The 24221-nt window shown below is 44.8% G+C and overlaps 1 protein-coding gene across 1 annotated transcript in view; it reads left to right on the plus strand.

Annotated features, from left to right (window-relative positions):
* LOC137535312 (zinc finger protein 773-like) overlaps positions 1-24221 on the plus strand; it is a 72473-nt gene that overhangs the window by 37426 nt on the left and 10826 nt on the right. The window contains exon 2 of the mRNA XM_068257142.1: positions 11690-12479. Within this exon, the coding sequence (XP_068113243.1) occupies positions 11708-12479 (772 nt within the window). The 5' untranslated portion in view covers positions 11690-11707. The remainder of the gene's footprint in view (positions 1-11689; positions 12480-24221) is intronic.

Genomic DNA, 24221 nt, shown 5'->3' on the forward strand with positions numbered 1-24221 from the left:
GGCCGGATTTACAGCTCAGGAGCCTGTCTCCAGAGGCGCTCACACGCTTTATGGACCTGAACCAGTTTGCGTTGCGATTTTATGGAGTTGTGAATAAATTGTATATATATTTTTACTCTGCATTTGAGTATATGTCCACTACCAGAGGGAGGTAAGTCCACCTCGACTTCCCTCTTTTTATCATTTTTAGAACATTGTTTTACTCTGCTTGGCGCCTCTGTTCATACATATTACAGCCTACAATTATGTCCCTTAAGAATCTAACTATCAGCCCAGCATCATTACTTCTTGTACACAGCTGATGTGATGTGTACATCCAGCATGAGCAGCATGAGAGGAGAGGACATGCTCAGTATTTTGCAGCCCAGACCTGTGAATATATCAGAGAAGCACAGGGTCTGACAACGACTTCCGGTGGTGCTGTAATGCAGAGCTAACCGAGTATTGGGGAAACAGAGTTAGCTGCTCTGGGCAACTGCATCACTTTAGCTCCCCTGAATGATCAGAGCCCCCATTGTGTGCAGCGTCTCGCCCTCATCAGACTCATGGCCCTAGAAGCTGCATTCATTTTCCTACTCTGCGCTCTCCAGATCCTCCTATTTTATCAGTAGCTGCAGCCACGGCTGGAGACATGACGCTGACCGAGCTCATGGCGCACAGCACCCCTCAGCAGCACCTGCAAGGCCGCCAGCCAGAGCCCCTCACCGTCCACACAGCTTAACCTCCCGTCACTCAACAGCCACTGCCCAGTGCCCACAACAATGCGGTCCTCTGCAGATTGTCGGCTTAGCCTCGGGCGCTGGTCCCGCCTCTTGCTACCGCTCAGCCAATGACTGCACGAGCTCGCCAGGAAGCGCGAGATCTCGTGCACAGAGCTATGCAGATTCGCGAGCAGCGCTGTTTTTTTTACAGTTTGCGAGAGAACCCAGCGCGATTAGCATACTATCTGTCACTACACCGGCCACGCGGTGATGACAGCCGGTAACACAGCCAGCCGGGCGGTAATTGATTTTACCCGGGCGGCGCGCCCACTTGTTTGATCCTGGGGAGAACACTGGGCTACTACCAGCAACAAGCAGATGTAGATTTTAGTGATGGGTAGATTCTATTGATAGGAAGGTGGTGGTAGGCAATATGGATGGTCTGGGAGTTGATGCAAATTTGGTTACAATTAGTCTGCATGTTGAAAGTGAGCCAAATCAATATCAGCAGCAGGGGTATTTGAATGGTCAAATTTAACTCGGTGTGGCCTCTCTCAAACAGGAGGCTGAGCTGTGCGGCACCAGTACAGAGCACTAGCAATTCTAAGGGCCAGCAGGTACTGATCGGTTTAATAAATTGGCAGGCTGGCAGTTTGGTTGATTCTTGTGGTGAGCTGGTAGTTTTCGGTTAATCCTAGTGCCAGACTGGTAGTGATCAGTCAAATCTGGTGACAGACATGGAGTGATCGACATTCCTAGTGCCAGGCTGGTGGTGATCAGTTGATTCTAGTGGCAGACAGGAAGTGATTGGGTGAACCTAGTGCTAGGCTGGTAGTGGTTGGTTGATTGTAGTGACTGGCAGACAGTAATTGGTCGGGTCTAGTGGCAGGCAGGCAGTACATTGGTGCATTGTTCCCCCTCCTCCCAGCTAGTGGGAAGCAGCTGTGTCATGCCTCCCCACATAGAAACAGCACACAGGACTGAGCTTGAGGCCCTGTTTACACTTAATCAGTTGGTACGCATTTTTTTTCTTCTCTATAGCAGTGCATTATGAAAAATCTTTCAGTTAAAATGTGTATAGTGTAAACTGAGCCATAGGAAAACATGGGCATTACTATGAAAATCAGTTGACCTTTCAGATTTAAAGAGGAACTCCAGTGAAAATAATGTAATAAAAAAGTGCTTCATTTTTACAATAATTATGTATAAATGATTTAGTCAGTGATTGCTCATTGTAAAATCTTTCCTCTCCCCGATTTACATTCTGACATTTATTACATGGTGACATTTTTACTGTGGGCAGGTTATGTAGCTGCTGCTAGCTGTTTTGGCTGTTAGAGACAGCTGTAAACAGCTATTTTCTGTCTGTGAACCTTGTTACATTGTAACAAACTGCCAAAAGTACTGCGGTACTCAGAGCTTCTTGTGGGAGGGGTTTCAGCACAAAATCAGTCATACAGCGCCCCCTGATGGTCTGTTTGTGAAAAGGAATATATTTCTCATGTAGAAGGGGGTATCAGCTACTGATTGGGATAAAGTTCAATTCTTGGTTGGAGTTTCTCTTTAACTGATTAAGTGTAAATGGGGCATAATCCTTACAGGTGACACTATTATAATAGGAGACTCCTCAGTCCTCAAAGCATACCTTAATCCTAAACATATGAGAGAGAGAGAGAGAGAGAGAGAGAGAGAGAGAGAGAGAGAGAGAGCGAGAGAGAGCGAGAGAGAGCGAGAGAGAGCGAGAGAGAGAGAGAGAGAGAGAGAGAGAGAGTATATGCTTACAGCATCTCCCAGTGTCTGCATCTGTTTGCACATTATCTTCCTTGTTTAAAGGGTCCTGGTCAGCACACTGTGACCCTCACATACTATGCTGTACATGCGCACATAAAGCACTTTGGGTTCCACTTCCCAGTAAGTGCGGTCACAAGGCACTCAATCGGACATACTGTGCATGCACAGTGTAGTATGTCTGTGTCAGAGGGCACCGACCAGGAACCTTAGAATGGGGAGGAAAAGAAGCAAACAGAGGCAGACGCTGGGCCACGGGAGGTGCGGTAAGCATATGTACAACTCCCCTCACACACAGAGTGTCAATTTGAGGATGCATTTCGGACCAAAGTATCCATTAAAGGAAATATCAGACATTTGTGAAAATGTGATCTACTTACCTGTTGCTTCCTCCAGACCCTGGAAGACTGTGTCCCTTGCCGCAGCTCCGCTCCCAGCCGGTCTCCCAGGGTCACCTCGGTTGCAGATGCTGACCCGGAGAGGTCGGTATCTTCTGCGCGTGCACAGAACGCTCCCGGCTACGTGAGTGTGATCCCGCAGGCGCAGAAGATACCGTCCTCGCCGGGTCAGCATCTGCAACCGAGGTGACCCTGGGAGACCGGCTGGGAGCGGAGCTGCGGCAAGGGACACAGTCTTCCAGGGTCTGGAGGAAGCAACAGGTAAGTAGATCACGTTTTCCCAGAACGTCATTTCGGACAGCACCCCTGGATGAGACTTGTCTCCCTCCCCATTGTGGACAGGAAACTGTTAAAAGAAGAATTTGCATAAGCAATAGGCAGCCACATATAAGATACTACACCTACCACAGTACCTCAGTTTAGTTTCCTGTCCTGGACGGGATGCATGGGAGAGGTCTCCAGGAGTGTCATCCATGTCAGGCGGCAGGGGCAGCGTTTTCCAGGGCTCCAAGCAGCGCTGCTCAGTGAACAGTCGGAGCCCAGCAGCGTGGAGGAGGCTTCTCCATTGGAGGCAGCAACTTTATGCGCGCCTCTAGGTCAGCTCCTGCACAATCTGCTAAATCTGCCCAGAATCCCTCTCTGGCAAGTAGATGTGGTTATGTTTCTTCTGCTTGGCTGGTTGTATGTTATGTATAGAGGGATTTGTCTAATGGCTGGCTATCGTTTATTATGTGTTATACCCCAAAAGACATAAGACTGAGAAGGTTGAAAAGTCTGACAAATCTTCTACTCAGTCCAGTCAGCATGGATTAGCAACTCTGAATGGAAGTTGTGCCAGTATTGTACAGAGAAGGTCCACAGCAATAGGAAATTAAAGATTCTGCTATTGCTTCTACTGCCTCAGCTGCTTCAGATAGGCCTGGAAGCTAATCCATCATCTCCTATGTTGTCTGCACCTCCAACTATGCCTCCTGCTTCCAAGAGACATAGGCCTCTATTCATAGAGCATTCCCGCATGCGATAATGCTCAAAACAGCTGACTTTACCCACCATTTAGCAAGGTGTGCATTCATAAAACCTGTGTCCGCATGAAAATCTATAATTCCTGAGCAGGTGTGGGAAATTACCGCCTTGTGCGGAGATTATCACAACACATGTCACTGAAGGTTAATTCATAAAAATTAGAGCAGGCGAATGTGAGCAGAGAAACCCTGGCTGTTTAGATAAGGCGATAAGCCAGCAATAAGGCCTGGTGCACACCAAAAACCGCTAGCAGATCCGCAAAATGCTAGCAGATTTTGAAACGCTTTTTCTTCTTTTTCTGTAGCGTTTCAGCTAGTGTTTTGCGGTTTTGTCTAGCGGTTTTGGTGTAGTAGATTTCCTGTATTGTTACAGTAAAGCTGTTACTGAACAGCTACTGTAACAAAAACGCCTGCAAAACCGCTCTGAAGTGCCGTTTTTCAGAGCGGTTTGCGTTTTTCCTATACTTAACATTGAGGCAGAAACGCAACCACAATCCAAAAAATGCCTCACCCAGGCATTTTTCGTTTCTGCAAAACGCCTCCCGCTCTGGTGTGCACCACCCCATTGAGATACATTGACCAAGCAGATCCGCAGCCGCAAGCGGATCTGAAAACGCCCAAAAAGCCGCTCGGTGTGCACCAGCCCAAACAGGCAAGCTAATGGAGAGACACACCTCCCAGGCAGCTGCAGTGAGAGCAGAACAAACTGCATCCCAGAATACCCAGGCTGTATTTTTAACCACTTGGGTACCTGTTTTCAGATAAATTTCACATCAGAAAGCCTGCATGTGTAACATTCTTGAAGTTCTTCTAAGCTGCAGCAATTTAAATAGATTGTTTAGAAGAATTAGACAGATTCAGGGCAAGGAGAGGCAATTTAAACAAAAATGCACATGTAAAGGAATCCTGGGGCTGCCTCCTTTATAGTAACTCTCTCTGCACAGAGAAAATGTATCACACTAGGAGGAAGACTTGAGTACAATTGGCTAAGGGTTTTTTCCACTACCCTGCGATTTACGATTTGATTCTGATCGTGAGGTATGTTAAACTAATGGAAACTGCAGCAGCAATTTCCATCTGTGCAATCTGATTGCGATGCGATTTGGACAAAGCACAATCGTCATCCTCCTGCGTTTGTATGCGATTAATCTGTACTATAAGTATAGTAGCTCAATCGCATAGTGGAAATTGAAGTGTGATTGGGATTGCAAATGCGGTTGAGATCGCATTTCATAGTGGAAAAGAGCCCTATCCGAAATGTTTTTTCCTGAATGAATGAAAGACTTACTAATGGCTATGCATGAGACAATGGGTATTAAGTCTGAGCAGAAATCTTTGACACCTTTGGATCCAATGTATGAGAGTTTGGCGGATCCTCATTCTCGCCTTATTCCAGTCCATGCTACTCTTAAGATTAGGATTAAGAAGGAGTGGGATAATCTAGGAAAAGGGCTTTTTGGCCCAGATCATTATCTAAATGTTATCTGTCTCCTGAAGATCAGGGTTTGGGGAACCCCGCCTAAATTAGATCCATATTTTTCAAGGGTATCAAACAAAACTGACCTACTTTTTTGAGGATTTCTGGGAAATTTTGAATGATTTCCCTAAAGTTTGGAATGCTTCCAATTATCTAGTGGACGCTTCAGATGATACGGTTAAACTTACGGCCAGAACTACGGCATTAGTTAATTCAGCCAGAAGAGGTGTATGGGTAAACTTGGAATGATGACAATTCTTCAAAATCAAGTTATGTGGTGTACCTTGTGAAGGGGGTCTGCTGTTTGAGTCAGTTAGACGACCCTCTAGAGACAGAACGGCAGACACATACTATCTATTCACATATTTTCAATTGACACAGGAATTGTTTGGGAAGTGCTGCTAAGTACTGGTGTATACATTTTAGTAGCAACCTCTTTGTTTACTGTTATCAAAATACTTTCAAACTTTACTGACAAAACTGACTCTGAGCCATGAGGAGAGGGGAAATTCCCCTCACACTTGATCAGTTAACTCTGTGTAACTCTGTGTGTGACAGAGAGAACAGCTGCAGCTTCTGTGTCCTGTGTTTCTGACTGAAGTGTCTGTAGAGAGCAGAGGAAATGTAACTAATTGTCACAGCTTTTCATACTGTTTTTGCTTTCAGTTTGTTTGATATTAGCTTTCTGTAGTCCGATATGCAACACTGGCTGTGCATTGAAGCAGACACCCCTTCTGCAGTTGATTTGTCCCAATATAGCTAATCCTATCCTCAATAAATTACAGCTTTTGCCTCTGATATTTAACATGAAAGGTAGGAAAATGTTTACACGGCAACTTAGACATTATTTGTACATTGTCATTTTGGAACACTTGGGTATTGATAGTATTCCTTTAAGAAAGGACCTTTTCAAAGTAAACGGTCTTTTCGTCCCTCTTCTAAGAATAAGTCAGATCCCTAGTCCTCTAAGGGCAGGAGATGGGCTTCCTACAAGTCACAGAAGCCCAAGTCCAACTTCACTTTTACCAAGAAGTCAGATAAGCAATGACGCTAGTATTCCAGTGAGATGGAGAATTGCAGATTTTTTTTTTTTTTTTGAAACATGGCAACTACAGTTCACAAAACATTGGTTATTTAGGCTGTTTTCACAGTGGGACGTTACAGGCACACGTTAGAGCAGCCTGTAACGCAGCCCAACTCATAGTAATGAAAAATCAATCAAAATCCACGTTGTGTTACAGTGTAACGCTGGACGTTAAAGAAAGTGCAGCATGCTGTGCGTTATACGCGGTTTTAGCCGCATTCAACTGTTTGCACATGCTCAGTAATGTGTGTTTTTATTTTTTCGTGCAGGAGAGGAGGGGAGAGTCCGCTATTGTGGCCAGCCACACAACTAATTAATATGCACTTTAGTGTTTACTTCCTGGAGCTGCCGCTTATTGGCTGGCGGGACCACGTGATGCGGAGTTTTCCGATCACGTGGTCTCCACAGTCTTTGCCGCATGCGCTGTTTTTGTCCGAAAGTATGCGTCAAAAAGTACGCATCACGGACGCATAACGCGGCTCTATATAACACCTAACTTCAAAGCTCACATCCGTTGCGTTGGGGGCACGTTATGCAACCTTAGCGTCGCGTCTAACGCAACGTCTTAGTGGGAAAGAGCCCTTAAGGTGGTTTTTGGAGGGATACAGAATAGAGTTCAGCCAGCCTCCTCTTCAGGACTTTTGCATTACTCCCCGCTCGCAGGATCAAGTAAAGTTTTCCTTTCCCTGTGTATAAAAAAAAAAAAAAAAAAAAAAAAAATTAATTTGAGAAGTACCGAAATGTCAGAGGACAGGGATTCTATTCCCCTGTTTTCTTCTAGTGAAGAAGCTACAGGGAAATTATCGGTTCATACTAAATCTAAAGAGTCTAAACCAGAAGGTAAAATACAGAAAATTCAGGATGGATTCGATCTATTATTAATCTCCTACAGAAGGACGATTTCCTAGCTTTTCTAGACCGAAAAGATGCGTATCTTCAATTACCGATACATCTGTCTTCTCAATAATACTTAAAGGGATACTGTAGGGGGGTCGGGGGAAAATGAGCTGAACTTACCCAGGGCTTCTAATGGTCCCCCGCAGACATCCTGTGCCCGCGCAGCCGCTCACCGATGCTCCGGCCCCGCCTCCAGTTCACTTCTGGAATTTCTGACTTTAAAGTCAGAAAACCACTGCGCCTGCGTTGCCGTGTCCTCGATCCCGCTGATGTCATCAAGAGCGCACAGCGCAGGCCCAGTATGGTCTGTGTCTGCGCAGTACACTCCTGGCGACATCAGCGGGAGCAAGGACACGGCAACGCAGGCGCAGTGGTTTTCTGACTTTAAAGTCAGACATTTCAGAAGTGAACCGGAGGCGGGGCCGGAGCATTGGGGAGTGGCTGCGCCAACACAGGATGTCTGCGGGGGACCATTAGAAGCCCCGGGTAAGTTCAGCTCATTTTCCCCCGACCCCCCCTACAGTATTTGCCATCCAGATGGAGGAAGAGGTAAGAATGTATCAGTTTAATGCTTTGCCCTTCGGATTATCCTCAGCTCCAGGGTTGTTTATGAAGGTAATGTCTGAGGTTCTGGCTGCTCTTAGACAATGAAATGTTAACATTTATGTTACCTTGATAATTTTCTGTTTTGGTGGACGTCTCCCAATTCGGTAAGAGATTAGATTGTTCTTGATCATTGATCATCGCCTTAATGTATCTGCCTCTGCAGGTTTATCCTTCAGAAGGAAAGTTTTGCAAGCTGTGGTCCCACCCTAATGCTGCGTACACACTGGCGATAACGATCGTTCGTAACGAACGATAATTGAAAGACGAACGATAGTAACATGACAGGAATGCAACGACGGATTCCAACGATGAACGTACACACTGAGCTGAGTGTTCTAGCAATTAAGAACGTTTCAGGAAAGAAGATGCGCACATATATATATATATATATACAATCATACTTTGTACTAATACACAGATTTTAATTCATAATCCTTGCTATTAACACACAACTACAAACACCAGGAATATTAAGAACAAACACATACATGCATGTATTACATTGGGCTCATAGATAGTCAGGATAGACAAATAAATTCGTTTTTCGAAAACGTTCCCTTTAAGTTTCAAATTAGCCGTTCGTTCGTCTATAACAGGAAGTACGGTCAGAAGAAAGAAGTTTCGCGGTTGCGTGGTTCGCTATATAACGATCGTTCTCGGCAGACTATCATCCACACTACACTTTTCCAACGATAGTCGGCAGATGCGATCCGTCAGGATGGATAGCTCCTTTTACCCGATGTCGTTCTTTCGTCGTTCTTCTTAATGATCGTTGGCAAAAGTTTTTCCCCCGACCGTCGGCTGAACGATCGTTAATGAGCAGTTTCAAACGACCGTTGTCGCCAGTGTGTACGCAGCATAAGGCTTTAACTCTTGTATATCGTCTCATCCAGGGGTGCTGTCCGAAATGACGTTCTGGGAAAGACCACTTTACTTACGGTAAAGTCTTTTCCAGTAGTCATGAGGACAGCACCCCTGCAACCCGCCCTTATTTGGGTAGGAAAGAGAAATAAATTTGTGTAAGCATCATTAAATGTCCGTGTCATCTTTTTATTAACTGAGGTACTGTGGTAGGTGTAGTATCTTATATGTGGCTGCCTATTGCTTTTGCAAATTCTTCTTTTAACAGTTTCCTGTCCACAGTGGGGAGGGAGACAAGTCTCATCCAGGGGTGCTGGCCTCATGACTACTGGAAAAGACTTTACCGTAAGTAAAGTGGTCTTTCTTTAAAATACCTGATATTTCCTTTAACCCTTACTGACCACTGATATCCCCACTTCTCTAGCTGAGAGACTACATTACTCCCCCCTTCTGAACCATGTCCCCTGCTGAGGCAATCCTATGCTTCCCTTTACTCTTTCAAGTAGTCCCCCTCCCCATCTGACACCTACAACCTGGTTTCCAGCAGTGTTTCCATAGGGCAACACCTCAGCACTGACCAGCTGTCACCTGACCTGATTACAGCTGCAATGACATCTGATCAGGTCAGGTGACAACTGGACCTTGCTGAGGTGTAGCCCTATGTAAACACTGGGAAGCATCACAGCATTGTCTCAGCAGGGGATACCGTTCAGAAGGGGGGGAGAGGGAAGGGGGAGGAATTATAGTGTCAGCAAGGAAAAGGAGCTGGGAGGATCAATTAGGGTCCCAAGCCTCTCTGCATGATCAGTCACTTACTTTGTCCCTGTACCTGGCTCAGGCTGCAGATCTTGCTGGCTGCAATGCAGGTCTGTGTAGCTGCACGCTGTCCAGGAATGTAAGTTAAACAGGAATAGCATGGTAGCACTGGCATCTTTAAAAGTCCCAGGCACAGGCACCAGCTCAACCAATAGACATGGGGAGGGGGGATGGGGGCAGAGCTGTAGCCGGCAGCAATCATCCTAAAGCCATTTGTTTGCAGCATTCCGTGCTGCTCTCTCACCACTCAGCTGTCAAGTTATTAACCAGACCTTTGTCTGCACCATGTGAGAAGGAGGGGGGATGGAGCTTTTTGTGTTTAGCCTAGTTCTGCTTTCTCTTCCTCCTTCCCCCTACACACTTTGAAGTAACAAACTTTCTCCCCAATAGCTCCCTGCGACTACAGACAGAGTGCAAAAATAAAGCCAGCCAGGACAGTGCCGCTCTCATCTCCCTGACACCCCCGCCTTTAACCTGCTCGCAGCTGAAAGGCTGCTGCATCCTGACTCCCAGTGTGTGTAATAATGTATACAGTGGTAGGCGGCCGGTGAGTCGGACGCTCGCTGTGCGGCTGACATCTGATGCGGGCGGGCCGATTAGTTATCTCCTGCACTCACTGCTCTGTCGCTCTTTCTCTGCGTAGGGGCACATTCAGGACCCGCCCCTGTCGTATAGGCCCGCATATAGGCACGTGCCTAGAGTGCCTTATGGGAAATCCGGCCCTGGATATTGTATACCACAGTACACAAAGCAAGTGCTCAGATCAGGCAGCACATGGTTTTTATATATGGCTGCAGGAAAGGCTTCTCAGCAAATTTAAAGGCACACTCTGTGCTATTATTTTTCCAGCACAAATACAGCAGGAGCTGACAGCGCCCCATCACCTACACCAGAGCAAAGCTCCTGCAATGGGAGTCTTATGCCCATGCATTGCCTCTATGGAGTACAGTCTATGCTCACATTGAATTCCTCCTCACCAGAAATAGTAGGCATGTTTGCAGTAAACACCGCCTTGGAGGGAGAAGGGATTGCTCAAGTGAGACTTCACAGGAAGGGCCTGCACTCACCCTTTCCAGCCATTCTCCTGGCGAACGTTCGCTTCCTCCCTAACAAGCTGGGCAAACTGCTTCTACTGCTTGGCAGCAAACGCTTGAATGGTTGAAAGTCCTTGATCCTCTGCTTCACTGAGATTTTGTGGAACATCATCATCATCCCTGACTACTCCCTGGGCCTACTGGAATTCAACTTCTTCTGTGCAGATCACGACCATGCACTCTCAGGGAAAAATAAAGGCGGTGCATCTGCTTCTACATCAATGATTCTTGGTGCCACAAACACAACCATCCTGAACAAAAGCAGTTTTTCAGATGTGGAACCCCTACTCATCAGCTGTAGGCCTCATTACTCTTGTTATGGGGACTCATTTCTTTTAAAGAGACCATGACACCATGTTGCAGTAGCAGAGCCGGGACAAGGTACTCCAGTACCCAAGGCTGACACACCAAAATGCGCCCCTCCCATCCCAACCGTCACACACTGATTGCTATTAGCCTAAGACAGTGATCTGCAAATTTGGCTTTCCAGCTGTTAAAGAACTACAAGTCCCACAATGCATTTGCCTTTGTGGACCATGGCTGTGGCTGTCAGACCCCTGCAATGCATTGTGGGGCTAATCTTGTCACAGTTTTGTCAGAAATATCTGATCTACATGCTTGTTCAGGGTCTGTGGCTAAAAGTATGAGGCAGAGGATCAGCAGGAACCAGGTAACCTGTGTTGTTTAAAAGGAAATGAATATGGCAGCATCCATATCCTTCTCACTTCAGGTTCCCTTTAAGAATAAGTGGTGGGTGGGGACTTCAGGGTACACTCACAGGTGGAGTGAGCATAACATTAAACATCACCAGTCAGAGGGAGTAAAGGGGGTACAGGGAGGACACAAAGGTGTGTGTGTGTATGTGTGTGTGTGGGGGGGGGGGTGGCGGCTCACTGTTACTGTATCTGTGTTCAAATATTAAATTATCTCTCATTTTGTATACAGGATAGAGAACTGATACATATGAATGTTGTGATTAAGGAGACATATGTGAGGCGTGATCAGCAGTCTATGGAGGAGGGTTACATGATGAGGACAATTAAAGTGGAAGAAGAAGAGACGTATGTGAGGAATGAGCAGCAGTCTGTGAAGGAGGGTGACATGATGAGGACGTCTAAAGAGGTACAAGAAGAAACATATGTGAGGCGTGATCAGCAGTCTATGGAGGAGGGTGACATGATGAGGACAATTGAAGAAGAAGAGACATATGTGAGGAGTGACCAGCAGTCTATGGAGGAGGGTGACATGAAGGGGACATATAAAGAGGAAGATGAGACGTATGTGAGGAGTAATCAGCAGTCTATGGAGGAGGAGGACATGATGGGGACAATTAAAGAGGAAGAAGAGACGTATGTGAGGAGTGATCAGCAGTCTATGGAGGATGATGACACGATGAGGACAAGTAAAGAGGAAGAAGAAGAGACATATGTGAGGAGTGACCAGCAGTCTATGGAGGAGAGTGACATGATGAGGACAAGTAAAGAGGAAGAAGAAGAGACGTATGTGAGGAGTGACCAGCTGTCTATGGAGGAGGGTGACATGATGGGGACAATTAAAGAGGAAGAAGAAGAGACGTATGTGAGGAGTGACCAGCTGTCTATGGAGGAGGGTGACATGATGGGGACAATTAAAGAGGAAGAAGAAGAGACGTATGTGAGGAGTGATCAGCAGTCTATGGAGAAGGGTGACATAATGAGGACAACTATCGAGGAAAACATTACAGGGATGAGCTGCGGTGAGTGATTTTCAACAGATTGAGCAAATTAAGTATGACTATAGCGGCCAATTACGACTACATGTCGCTACACTGTGATTTCCATTACTGCAATTATGAATATAATCAGAATTTCAAGTAGAAATATCAATTACATGATTCTGATTACTAGTTGTATTTACGGCCATAATTATGGTTACGATCGATGTGCATGTATATATGCATATATGCATCATTTAGAAATGTATACTGTATCTATATATTGTACAGTGTGTGTGTGTGTGTGTGTATTGCTTCCGGGAAAGTAATCGCACTGCAACACTTTTCCCACATTTTATGTTACAGCCTTTTTCCAAAATGAATGCGCTCAACACCCCATAATGACAACGTGAAAAAACTTTTGGCAAATTTTTAAAAATAACAAAAAATTGAGAAAACACGTGTACTTAAAGTGGACCTGAGGTGAGAGCGATATTGAAGCTGCCATATTTATTTCCTTTTAAACAATACCAGTTACCTGGCAGTCCTGCTGATCTATTTGGCTGCAATAGTGTCTGAATCACACCAGAAACAATGCATGTAGCTAATCTTTTTTTTTAGATCTGACAGTAATGTCAGACACACCTGATCTGCTGCATGCTTGTTCAGGGTCCATGACTAAATGTATTAGAGGCAGAATATCAGGTTGCATCTTGTTTCCCCTGATCATCCTTGAGATGTTTCTGCAGCGTAATTGGAGTCCACCTAGTGTAAATGTAGTTGCTTGGACATGATATGGAAAGGCACACACCTGTCTATATAAATGTCCCACCATTCACCGTTCAAACCAAGCATGAATCAAAGACCTCCGAGACAGGAGTGTCTTGAGGCACAAATCTTGGGAAGGTTACAGAAAAAAATCTTCTGCTTTGAAGGTCCCAATGAGCACATTGGCTTCCATCATCCGTAAGTGGAAGAAGTTCAAAACCACCAGGACTCTTCCCAGAGCTGGCCGGCCATCTAAACTGAGCGAGGGGGAGAAGAGCCTTATTCAGAGAGGTGACCAAGAACCCAATGGTGTTTCTGGCAGAGCTCCAGAGGTCCTCTGTGGAGAGAGGAGTACCTTGCAGAAGGACAATCATCTTTGCAGCAATCCACCATTCGGTCTTGTATGGTATAGTGGCCAGACGAAAGCCACTTCTTAGTAAAAAGCACATGGCAGCCCACTTGGAGCTTGTCGAAAGGCACCTGAAGGGCTCTCAGACCATGACAAACAACATTCTCTGGTCTGATGAGACAAAGATTGAACCCTGTGGTGTGAATGCCAGGCATCACGTTTGGAGAAAAACAGGCAACGCTCTCCCTCAGGCCAATACCATCCTTACAGTGAAGCATGGTGGTGGCAGCATCATACTGTGGGTATGTTTTTCAGTGGCAGGAACTGGGACACTAGTCAGGATAAAGGGAAAAATGACTGCAGCAATGTACAGAGACATCCTGGATGAAAACCTGATCCAGGGTGCTCTTGATCCCAGACTAGGGCATCGATTCATCTTTCAGCAGAACAACCAACCTAAGCACACAGCAAAGCTATCAAGAGTGGCTTCAAGACAACTCTCTGAATGTCATTGAGTAGTCAAGCTAGAGTCCAGACTTGAATCCAGTTGAACATCTCTGGAGAGATCTTAAAATGTCTGTGCACGACATTTCCCATCCAACCTGATGAAGCTTAAAAAGTGCTGCAAAGAGGAACAGGTGAAACTGGCCAAGGATAGGTGTGCCAAGCTTGTGGCATCAAATTCAAAAAGACTTGAGGCTATAATTGCTGCCAAAGGTGCATTGACAAAGTATAGAGCATAGGCCGTGAATACTTATGTACATGTGATTTCTCTTCTTTTTTTTTTATTTTTTTTTTATTTTAAAGAGACTCTGTAACAAAAATGTCTTTTTTTTTCTACTATCCTACAAGTTCCTAAACCTAGTTTAATGTGCTCTGGCTTACTGCAGCACTTTCTACTATCACCATCTCTGTAATAAATCAACGTATCTCTCTCCTGTCGGATTTGTCGCCCTGTGTCTGGAAGGTTGACAACTCTTCAGTGTTGTTGATCTGTTATGCACCCCCCCCCCCCAGGCTCCCTCTATGCACACTCCCGTGTGTGTTATTTAGATTAGGCAGTTTCTCTGCTCTCTTATCAGTGAGAGAAGAGACCTGCTTTCACAAGCTGGATAAAATCTCCTCTGAGCTGGCTGGGCTTTCACATACTGAGGAGTTACAGACACCAGCAGAGCTGTCTGCAGGGAGAAACGATCAGCCTGTCACTCTTCAGTGGATGAGAGCTGCAGGGGGAAGAAGGTAAACACACAAATGATCTCTTGAGATTCAAAAGTAATGCTGTATACAGCCTGCTTGTGTATGGATGTATTTTCTATGTGTGGACATACTGTACATCAACCTACTTCCGGTTTTGGTGGCCATTTTGTTTGTTTATAAACAAACTTTTAAAACTGTTTTTGACTACTTTTAATGTGGCGGGGAGCGGCGAAATTGTGACAGAGGGTAATAGGAGATGTCCCCTAAAGCACTGGTATGTTCACTTTTGTGCGATTTTAACAATACAGATTCTCTTTAATACATTTGCCAAAACCTCAAATAATATTTTTTCATGTTGTCATTATGGGGTGTTCTGTGTAGAATTCTGAGGGAAAAAAATAATGTAATCCATTTTGGAATAAGGATGTAACAAAATGTTACAAATGTGATGCACTATGAATAATTTCTGGATGCAATGTATACACAAACAAATTCAAAAAATCCATACATAGGATGTTAATACAGTATGTAAATATGTGTGTACATATATATATAAATTTATATATTTACAAGATACCCAAGGTGACATGTGACATGATGAGATAGATATGGGTATGTACAGTGCCTAGCACACAAATGGCTAGGCTGTGTTCCGATTTTTCTTTCTCTGCCTGAAAGAGTTAAACATCAGGTATGTAAGTGGCAGTTCCTGCCTGAGTCAGGACTGGGTCAGACTACAGTGTGACCCTCACTGATAAGAAATTCCAACTATAAAACACTTTTCTAGCAGAAAATGGCTTCTGAGAGCAGGAAAGAGATAAAACAAGTTCAATAGTTCATAGATTTTAGCTCTGGCATACTTCAATAAATGTGTCATTGAGCAAAAACAATAAGTTAAAACTTAAAAAGTAGATTTAAACATGAAATAAAACTGGAACATCTTAAAAGTCATTTTTAGGAGAAGGTAGATAGATACAATTGTTTGTTTCATTCGTTTATTTTCGCCTCGGGTGTCCTTTAAAGTTGGCAGGAGCCCCCAAGTTGGTCAGGACATCCGCTTCTTGATCACAAAAAAAACTATTCTTTTTCTTCTCCTCCTCCTCCCCTCCTCATCCTCTTCCCCTCCTCCTTCTCATCATCATTCTAATCCTCATCATCCTCATCCTTCTTCTTCTTCCGTTGGCATGAGCACAGCCACTTTTTGATCTCGACAAGCTCTTCTTCTTATCTTCAGCATGTAACGTTGGCAGGAACCCCCCAAGACAAGTTGATCAGGGCACCTGTTTCTTGATCATGTGGTAGCAGAATAGGCTGTGGAACCTGGCGTTGGGACCACAGTATTAATAAAATAAAATTATGCCAGCAGGTGGATTTGGTCTAAGCGGAGGTGGCCATAGAACCCAGCAGTGTGACTACAGTATTAATTACACAAAATGAAGACCGCAACAGGAGAAGGTTTCAGGCAGCAGTTGGGTCCTTGCCACAACTTGGACAGCACAGTTTTCAACCCGGACACCCACAGCATTAATTAAATAAAATTAAGACAGTAACAGGAGGAGGAATTGGTGTCAGCAGAGTAGGCCATGGAACCTGGCAGTGGGACCACAGTATTAATTAAACAAAATTAGAACTGCAACAGGAGGAGGTTCCAGGATGCGGTCATGAAGCTACAGTTGGTCCCTTGCCACAACTTGGACAGCACAGTTTTCAACCTGGTCACCCCAGGATTATTTAAATAAAATTATGACAGCAGTAGCTAGAGGAATTGATGGTAGCAGAGTAGACCTTGGAACCTGGCGGTGAGATCACTGTATTAATTCAACAACATTAAGACAGCAACAGGGGAAGGTTCCAGGCAGTGGTTTTAAAGCCGCAGTTGGCCTTAGTCACAACTCAGACAGCACAGTTTTTAACCTGAACGCCCTCTGTGGCAACTAGTTAGCAAGTGGTGACAAATCAGGCAGACAAGTGTAATTTATCAAAGACAACAAATTTGTGGGAGACTTGAGGGAGGTAGAGGGGTTCCCAGTTCAGGTCCTCTCAACAACAGTGGGGTAAAGGAAATCCCCTTTGTTCCAAGCCTTGTTTATCTTTATGAATGTGAGTCGGTCCACCAACTTGTTGGACAGACAGAAGCACTTCTCAGTAACCACGTCACCGACCATACTGAATCTTCTCTCAGACAGCACACTGGGAGGGGGGGCAGGATAGGACTTCCAGGGCATACTGGGAAAGCTCCCTCCAGGTGTCCAGTCTGGAAACCCAGTACTTCATGGGGTCCTCGTTGTGACAATCCAGCCCCGCGATCCCGTCTAATCTGCTCCCGTTAGCATACGCAGGAAGTACTGTGAGCAGACTGACAATAAAGACCGGTTGCTGGATTGTCAGAAGAAGGTAGTTTATATGACAGAGTGTGCCAATCCCGTCTAATCTGCTCCCGTTAGTATACGCAGGAAGTACGTTGAGCAGACTGACAATAAAGATTGATCGCGCAGCTGCCGACAATATGTAATGTGACAATCACTCACCAATCCCGTATTACTAGGCCACTGTTGCCATGCAGGTCTCATGCACTAGAGACTTCTGGAGGCAAATTCACTGTGTGCATAGTAAACGGTTAAGATTGGTTGGAGGTGCCCATACATGTACAATCCCGATTGTATGTACAATCGGTAACTAAAAAATATAAATTTCTCGCTGGAAATTGGGTAATTTACTGCCAATACTCTCCCGTGTTCAGGGAGGAAAGAGACTCCCGCTTACTACTCCTAAAAGGAAAGAAACTGTTATTTACAACCTAGCTAGCAAACCAACAATTTATAAGAAAATAATAAAGCAATGCAATAGTATGACTCTGACTCTTCAGAGGGCAGATTCGTTGTAGCAGCAATCAGATGACCAGAACAGGCACAAGACTGAACAAAAAATTGGTAGTTTTTATTCTAAAACTACATACACACAGCCTAATTTAGCCCACAGATAAATATACCTGTCCGGCAGAACAGATTGGTTTGATAGAAAGAGAGTAAAGATGAAAAACAGAATGTCCGAATATACAGTTCAAATACCGTTATTGGTAGTCCATGCAGCAATCGCAAGTCTTTGGAGGAAGTCCAAGATGGCCGATTGCCATAGAGGCGAGGAGGCCCTTTGTGAGAATTAATTCAAGTGAGTTGCCAGTGTCCAGCTGGCTGTCCGATGTTATAGACAAAGATTTCAGATGATGGACGCTGGACCTTTGTGTCATTGGAGTTTTAACCCTCACTGTAGATAGGAGGGGTCATGACACGTAAAAGTCCAGCCTTGTGCAATTTGAATAAGGCAGTGCCCCCTTAGACAGGGAGAGATTTTGGCCCAATTCATGTTTTGCCTGCTCTCTCCATGCCCGTAGGTCACACCAGGAAACAGAATGCATATTCGCACTAAGCATAATTGTACAATTAATTTGATACTATTCATGAGGACCATGGGAGACAAATAACACCGTTTGTTACTTCCTCCCTTGTAGTATTGGTTCTGGAAGATCCAGATGCTTGAAAATATCACAGAACCAGTGTCATGTGAAGTCCAACACACTCTGTGAATTTGAAGAACCTGGAATCTTTGTAACACCAGAATTGTTACAAAACTGTGCCTACAATTAAATATAGTTTTTAAGGTGGGTTGAACTTTTAGGAGTCCCCAGAAGGATCACTCCTGTGTCTCTTTCAACTCAGGCCAGAAGGCAGCTACATGTTGGACACCTTCTGGGTCGGTTCCTAACAGTCTAGAGACGGATGCGGTTTATGAGCTTTTGTCAATCTAATCTCTGATGGATGGCTTATAAACTCTCTAGGGTGTCCCATGAGGCCAGGAAACCCACTCTTCACACTTGGGGGTGAGAGACTATGTACTCAGAAAAACTGCCAGTGCTTGCTAGCAGAGCAAGAGAGTAGGAAAAAAAAAAGCTGATTTATAAAACAAAAATGTCATTTTGGTTGCTTGCAATGCGCTTGCAAGTGCGTTTGTGACTTGAATGGCGCACATGCGGATCTTTCGGGAACCGTGTGCGTCACACTCGGGGCTCATGCTGTCATATACACTCAGGGACACCAGGTAGTCAGCCCCCATGCGGGTGACTGGAGGATTCTGCTAACTGCTGGGCCAGCTGAACAGGAACATGTGGGGTGGAAGGCTGGCAAGGGCCTCCTACAACTCTCTCATTAGTTTTTCACGCCATCCCTGAGGAACAAAAAGGTTCCCGTTCTGTCGAGGGTCCAGAATGAGAGCGACCCACAGATCCTTCCTTGCCTTCACCTGAACCACCTAGAGTTCTCTGCGGAGGCAACGCAGCATGTGACTGGCATGGTGAAAAGGTGGGCCCACGGAGCTACACCTTCATGGCCAGACAACCTTCTCACCCCCTTCCTCCTGCTGATGCCACTGACTCTCCTGATTCTCCCAATCCTGAACTAGTGCAGCTGCACTCCAATGTTCCCATTCAAATCAAAGCAAAGATAGCGTTATTGACATGACCAAGATTTATACAGGCATTGCCAAAGCAAGGGGAAAAGGGGGACATGGAAGGAGGTGGGGTAGGGGTACAATGACTAAGCAGTCTGTCAACATTTTTAGGTTTACAGTTTCTTTATGCGCCTCTCAGTCAGGGGCATGCTGTGACATAGTGTGCAGCTATTGTCACTGTTGATTCCTCCTCTCAGTCTGTGGCATTTTGTGACATAATGTGCAGCAATTGTCACTGTGAATTCCTCTTCTCCCAGTAAGATGCATATTTTCCACTCATCCTCTGTGAGAAAGTCTGGAAATAGTTCCATCAATTTCTTAAAGTAAGTGTCCCTGGTGTCATTGTCTCATCGCTAAAGGTGGACATTAACAGTACAATTTTTAGTAAATGTTCGTATGGCATGAAAGCAGAGAGGCTGATGGGCCCATCCATCCTGAACTATTGCATTATCCATCGTTTCCTTAGAGGTGTTCAACTGGTGGAGATCTGATTGCAATCTTTCCTTTCAGTCTGAATGATCTTATTGTAAATATAGTTGTTCGCTAAAAATTGTACCGTTAATGGGCAGATTTAGGTCTCCATACTGGTCCTCCTCACATAGCTAAAGTCTGTGCCTGGAAAAAAAAAAATATATATATATATATATATAAATATTTACCTGTTAAAGAGAGACTGACGCCTCCTAAAATGCCACTTTTTTTAGGCCGTCTTCTTAAAGAAAAACTGTATCGAGAAAAACCTCCCCTGGGGGGTACTCACCTCTGGTGGGGGAAGCCTCCGGATCCTATCGAAGCTTCCCCATCATCCTGTGTCCCACGGCGGTGGTGAGAAAGCTCCCCGAACAGCTGGGATTTAAATATTTACCTCCCTGGCTCCAGCGCAGGCGCAGTATCAGCTCTCCGCTTGGAGATAGCCGATCGCTGTCGGGCCGCTCTACTGCGCAGGCGCAAGTCTCCTGCACCTGCGCAGTAGAGCGAATCCAACAGAAATCGACTATTTTCACCTTTCTCCATGTGGAGAGCCGAAACAGCGCCCCCACTGAAGCCAGGAAAGGTAAATAAATCAGTGCTTATCAGCCTTGGTCAGGCTTGTCGAAGGAGGATTGCCGGACACTTCGGGGGAGCCAGCGCTGGATTGCCTGCAGCTACAGGGGTGGGGGAAGCCTCATTGGGACCCTGAGGCGTCCCCCTCCCGAGGTGAGTACCCCCCAGGGGAACTTTTTTGTTACAGGTTCTCTTTAAGCATTAATGGCTTAGCTGAAACACAGCTATCCCGCGGCAAAACAAGGCTTTAATCACCCCGAAATCCCCGGGGCAAATTGTGGGGCCCTTCCTGTTGGAGGCAGAGCTTTGAGCTGTAGCTCTGCCTCCATTCACATCAATCTCCCACAGATCTCTGCCTGCTCCCGCCCCTTTCAGTCTTTTTTTTTCGCTCAGAGGGGCGGGAGGAGGTGGAGATCCGCGGGAGATTGAAGCGGATGGAGGCAGAGCTGCAGCTAAAAGCTCTGCCTCCCCGGGCAGCAAAATCCATGACTTTAAAAGTCCTGGATATTTGCCCCAGTATTTGGGGGTGATTAACCAGTTCGCATTCAGTCGTTTTTCGCTTCATGCATCCGAACAATGTTCACCTCCCATTCATTAGCCTATAACTTTATTACTACTTATCACAATGAACTGATCTATATCTTGTTTTTTCCGCCACCAATTAGGCTTTCTTTGGGGGGTACATTTTACTAAGAGCCACTTTACTGTAAATGCATTTTAAAAGGAAGAATAAGAAGAAAACGGAAACAAATCATTATTTCTCACTTTTCGGCAATTATAGTTTTAAAATAATACATGCCTCCATAATTAAAACCCACGTATTGTATATGCCCATTTGTCCCGTTTATTACACCATTTAAATTATGTCCCTATCACAATGTATGGCGACAATATTTTATTTGGAAATAAAAGTGCATTTTTTCCGTTTTGCATTCATCACTATTTACAAGCTTATAATAAAAAAAAAAAAAAATATTTCATCTTTACATAGATATTTAAAAAGTTTAGACCCTTAGGTAAATATTTGTGTTTTGTTTTTTTTTTTAATTGTAATGTTTTTTTTTTTTTTTAATTAAACATTTTATGTGGGTATTTTTGGGAGGGTGGGATTGAAATTGTATTTTTTTTGTAAATATATGTGTATTTTTATTTTTATTTAACATTTAGATGTAGTTTACTTTTTGGCCACAAGATGGCAGCCATGAGTTGTTTACAGTGACGTCACTCTAAGCGTACCACGTACGCTTAGAGCGACATAGGAGGCAGAAAAAGCGTAGCTTCCGAGAGAAGCTGTCGCTTTTTCTGCGGGGGAGAGGAATCAGTGATCGGGCACCGTTGCCCGATTCACTGATTCACTGGCTAACAAACCGCCGGCCGATCGCGCGCGTGCACGCGCGCGATCGGCCGCGTGGACGCGCAGGAGCGCACATGGCTTCCTGGACGTGAGTTTCACGTCCAGGAATGTGAAATAGTTAAAGCCTCGTTTTGCCGCGGGATCGCAGCGTTACAGCTAAGCCATTTATTCTTAAGAAGACTGTCATTTTAGGAGGCTTCAGAGGCTCTTTAAACGACAAGATAAATTGCATTTGTTTTATAATGGGGATGTTCTTCTATGATTGCTACTTTAGCTTGGTGGGAGGAGCTTCTTATCAATTGAAATTTGGCTATTCTCCAGGGCTGTGGAGTCGGTCCAAAAATCCACCGACTCCGACTCCTCAGATTAGGATTCCACCGACTCCGACTCCTCGACTCCGACTCCTCTAATTTGCATATTACAATTTTGTTGATTAAAAGTATGTAACGTGAAATTTGTCTCTTAAGGGCTCGTTTCCACTATTGCGGTGCAGAATCGCCTGGATTCCACCGCTTTTTTGCCGCGAATTCGCATACGAATTCGCATAGGTGAGGGTATATGCGAATTTAACCATGTCACTGCCTGTTTGAAGTTACATTGGTACCTATGCGAATTCGCATGAAAATTCGCATACCATAGCCGCATGCGAATTCCCTATTAAATACATTAGCGGCGATTCGCATGCATTCCACTCGCAGGGGAATTCGTTGGCTCTTTTGTGCGTTTTTTTTAACGCTGAAAAAAACGCACCTCAACAACGCTACAGTGGAAACAGGCCCATCCACTTGCATTACATGTGCGAATCCGCATGCGTTGGACGCATGCGGATTCGCGATAGTGGAAACGAGCCCTAACTGCCAATGCTTAGGAATTTTACAAGACAACTGAAGTGAGAAGGATATGTAGACTACTATATTTATTCCCTTTAGACTAAAACTAGTCCTTGGTAAGAGTACTTGTAAAAGGTACAAACTGGAACAAAGAACATCTATCAGGCCCTAGGCAATGTAACTGTGGGTACATGTAAGAGTGATGTGCAGGTACTCTGCAGCTGAATGAGGGGATTCTTCCTCTATTACACATTCTTCATGCACAATCTGAACCAGGTTTATGGGCGATAGACAACACCTCTGTGTTCAATGTGCACAACATTCTCACTGGATTCCCTGCAGCTCTGTGGGGAGTGCATAGGTAGAGTATAGTACTACTGTGTAACAAAGTAAACCTGAGACAGATGAAATTAGTTTTATACATACCTAGGGCTTCCGCCAGCCGCCTTCAGGATAATCAGTCCCTCGTTGTCCTCCTCCACCACCTGGATCTTCTGCTATGAGTCCAGGTATTTGAGCCAGTCGGGCGTAGTGCGCATGCACACACTCCGCCGCCAGGAGCATACTACACCTATTGCGCAGGTGCAGAATGTTCCTGGCTGTGGGAGCGGCACGTGGGTGGACTGCGCTGACTGGCTGAATTACCAAGACTCATAGCAGAAGATCCAGGTGGTGGAGGACAGCAAGGGACTGATTGGCCTGAAGGGGGCTGGAGGAAGCCCCAGGTATGTATAAAACTTTACTTTTCATCCGTCTCAGGTACCCTTTAATTCGCAGTCACCAAACCAAATTTTAACAACATATCAAATTATTTGATTTCATGAGCAAAGAGAGTGCATACATTTGCATAAATCAGCATCAATGCAGAATTATTTCCATCTCATTGACCATCTCTATTAGTGACACGGCTACACATCAGGCTTTATTCTTACAGCATAGATGTTATTTAGTATATATAAGAGATTCCTGTGTACACATCATATATACAGTCACAATCAGATCTGTATATCTGACCTTAAAAATACGGGGACTGCTTTATTGAAACAGCACAAGTAACTCATTTTGATTGGTTTATTTCATTTTTGTGGACTAAGCACAGCTATTACTGTATATATACTGTATATATACATTATTTTTAATGACTATTATCTGAGAAATAGAACATTTTATCATATTTTTTTTACATTTTAATTACAGTTACAAATTCATTAGGAGTCGGAGTCGGTGCATTTTTACGCGACTCTGACTCCAGGCACCCAAAATGACTCCGACTCCACAGCCCTGCTATTCTCATGACTGGTACACTGACTGTCTGCTTAATTTCTCTCCTCTAACCTGACTTTTTCACTGTTATAAATACAAAAAAATACCCTGTGAGTGTATTACCGTGTTTCCCCGAAAATAAGACACTGTCTTATATTATTTTTTCCTTCAAAAGTTGTGCTAGGGCTTATTTTCGGGGAGGTCTTATATTTTGTGGGGGTAGCGAAACCCCCCTTGTGAATATCCAGATCCCCCAAGTCTATGGCCAGATCCCCAATCCCCTTGTTTATGGCCAGATCCCCCCTTAAGTATAGCTAGACCAGACCCACCTAATTGTATAGCCAGATCCCCATCCCCTTAGTGTATAACCAGACCCCTGGCCAACGTATAGCTAAATCCCCCTCTTGTTTATGGCCAGACACCCCCTTGCTAGCCAGATAACCCAGCAGCTGCAGATTCAGTGTAACAGTACTTCC

This window comes from Hyperolius riggenbachi, chromosome 10, assembly GCF_040937935.1.
Source record: "Hyperolius riggenbachi isolate aHypRig1 chromosome 10, aHypRig1.pri, whole genome shotgun sequence".
NCBI lineage: Eukaryota > Metazoa > Chordata > Amphibia > Anura > Hyperoliidae > Hyperolius > Hyperolius riggenbachi.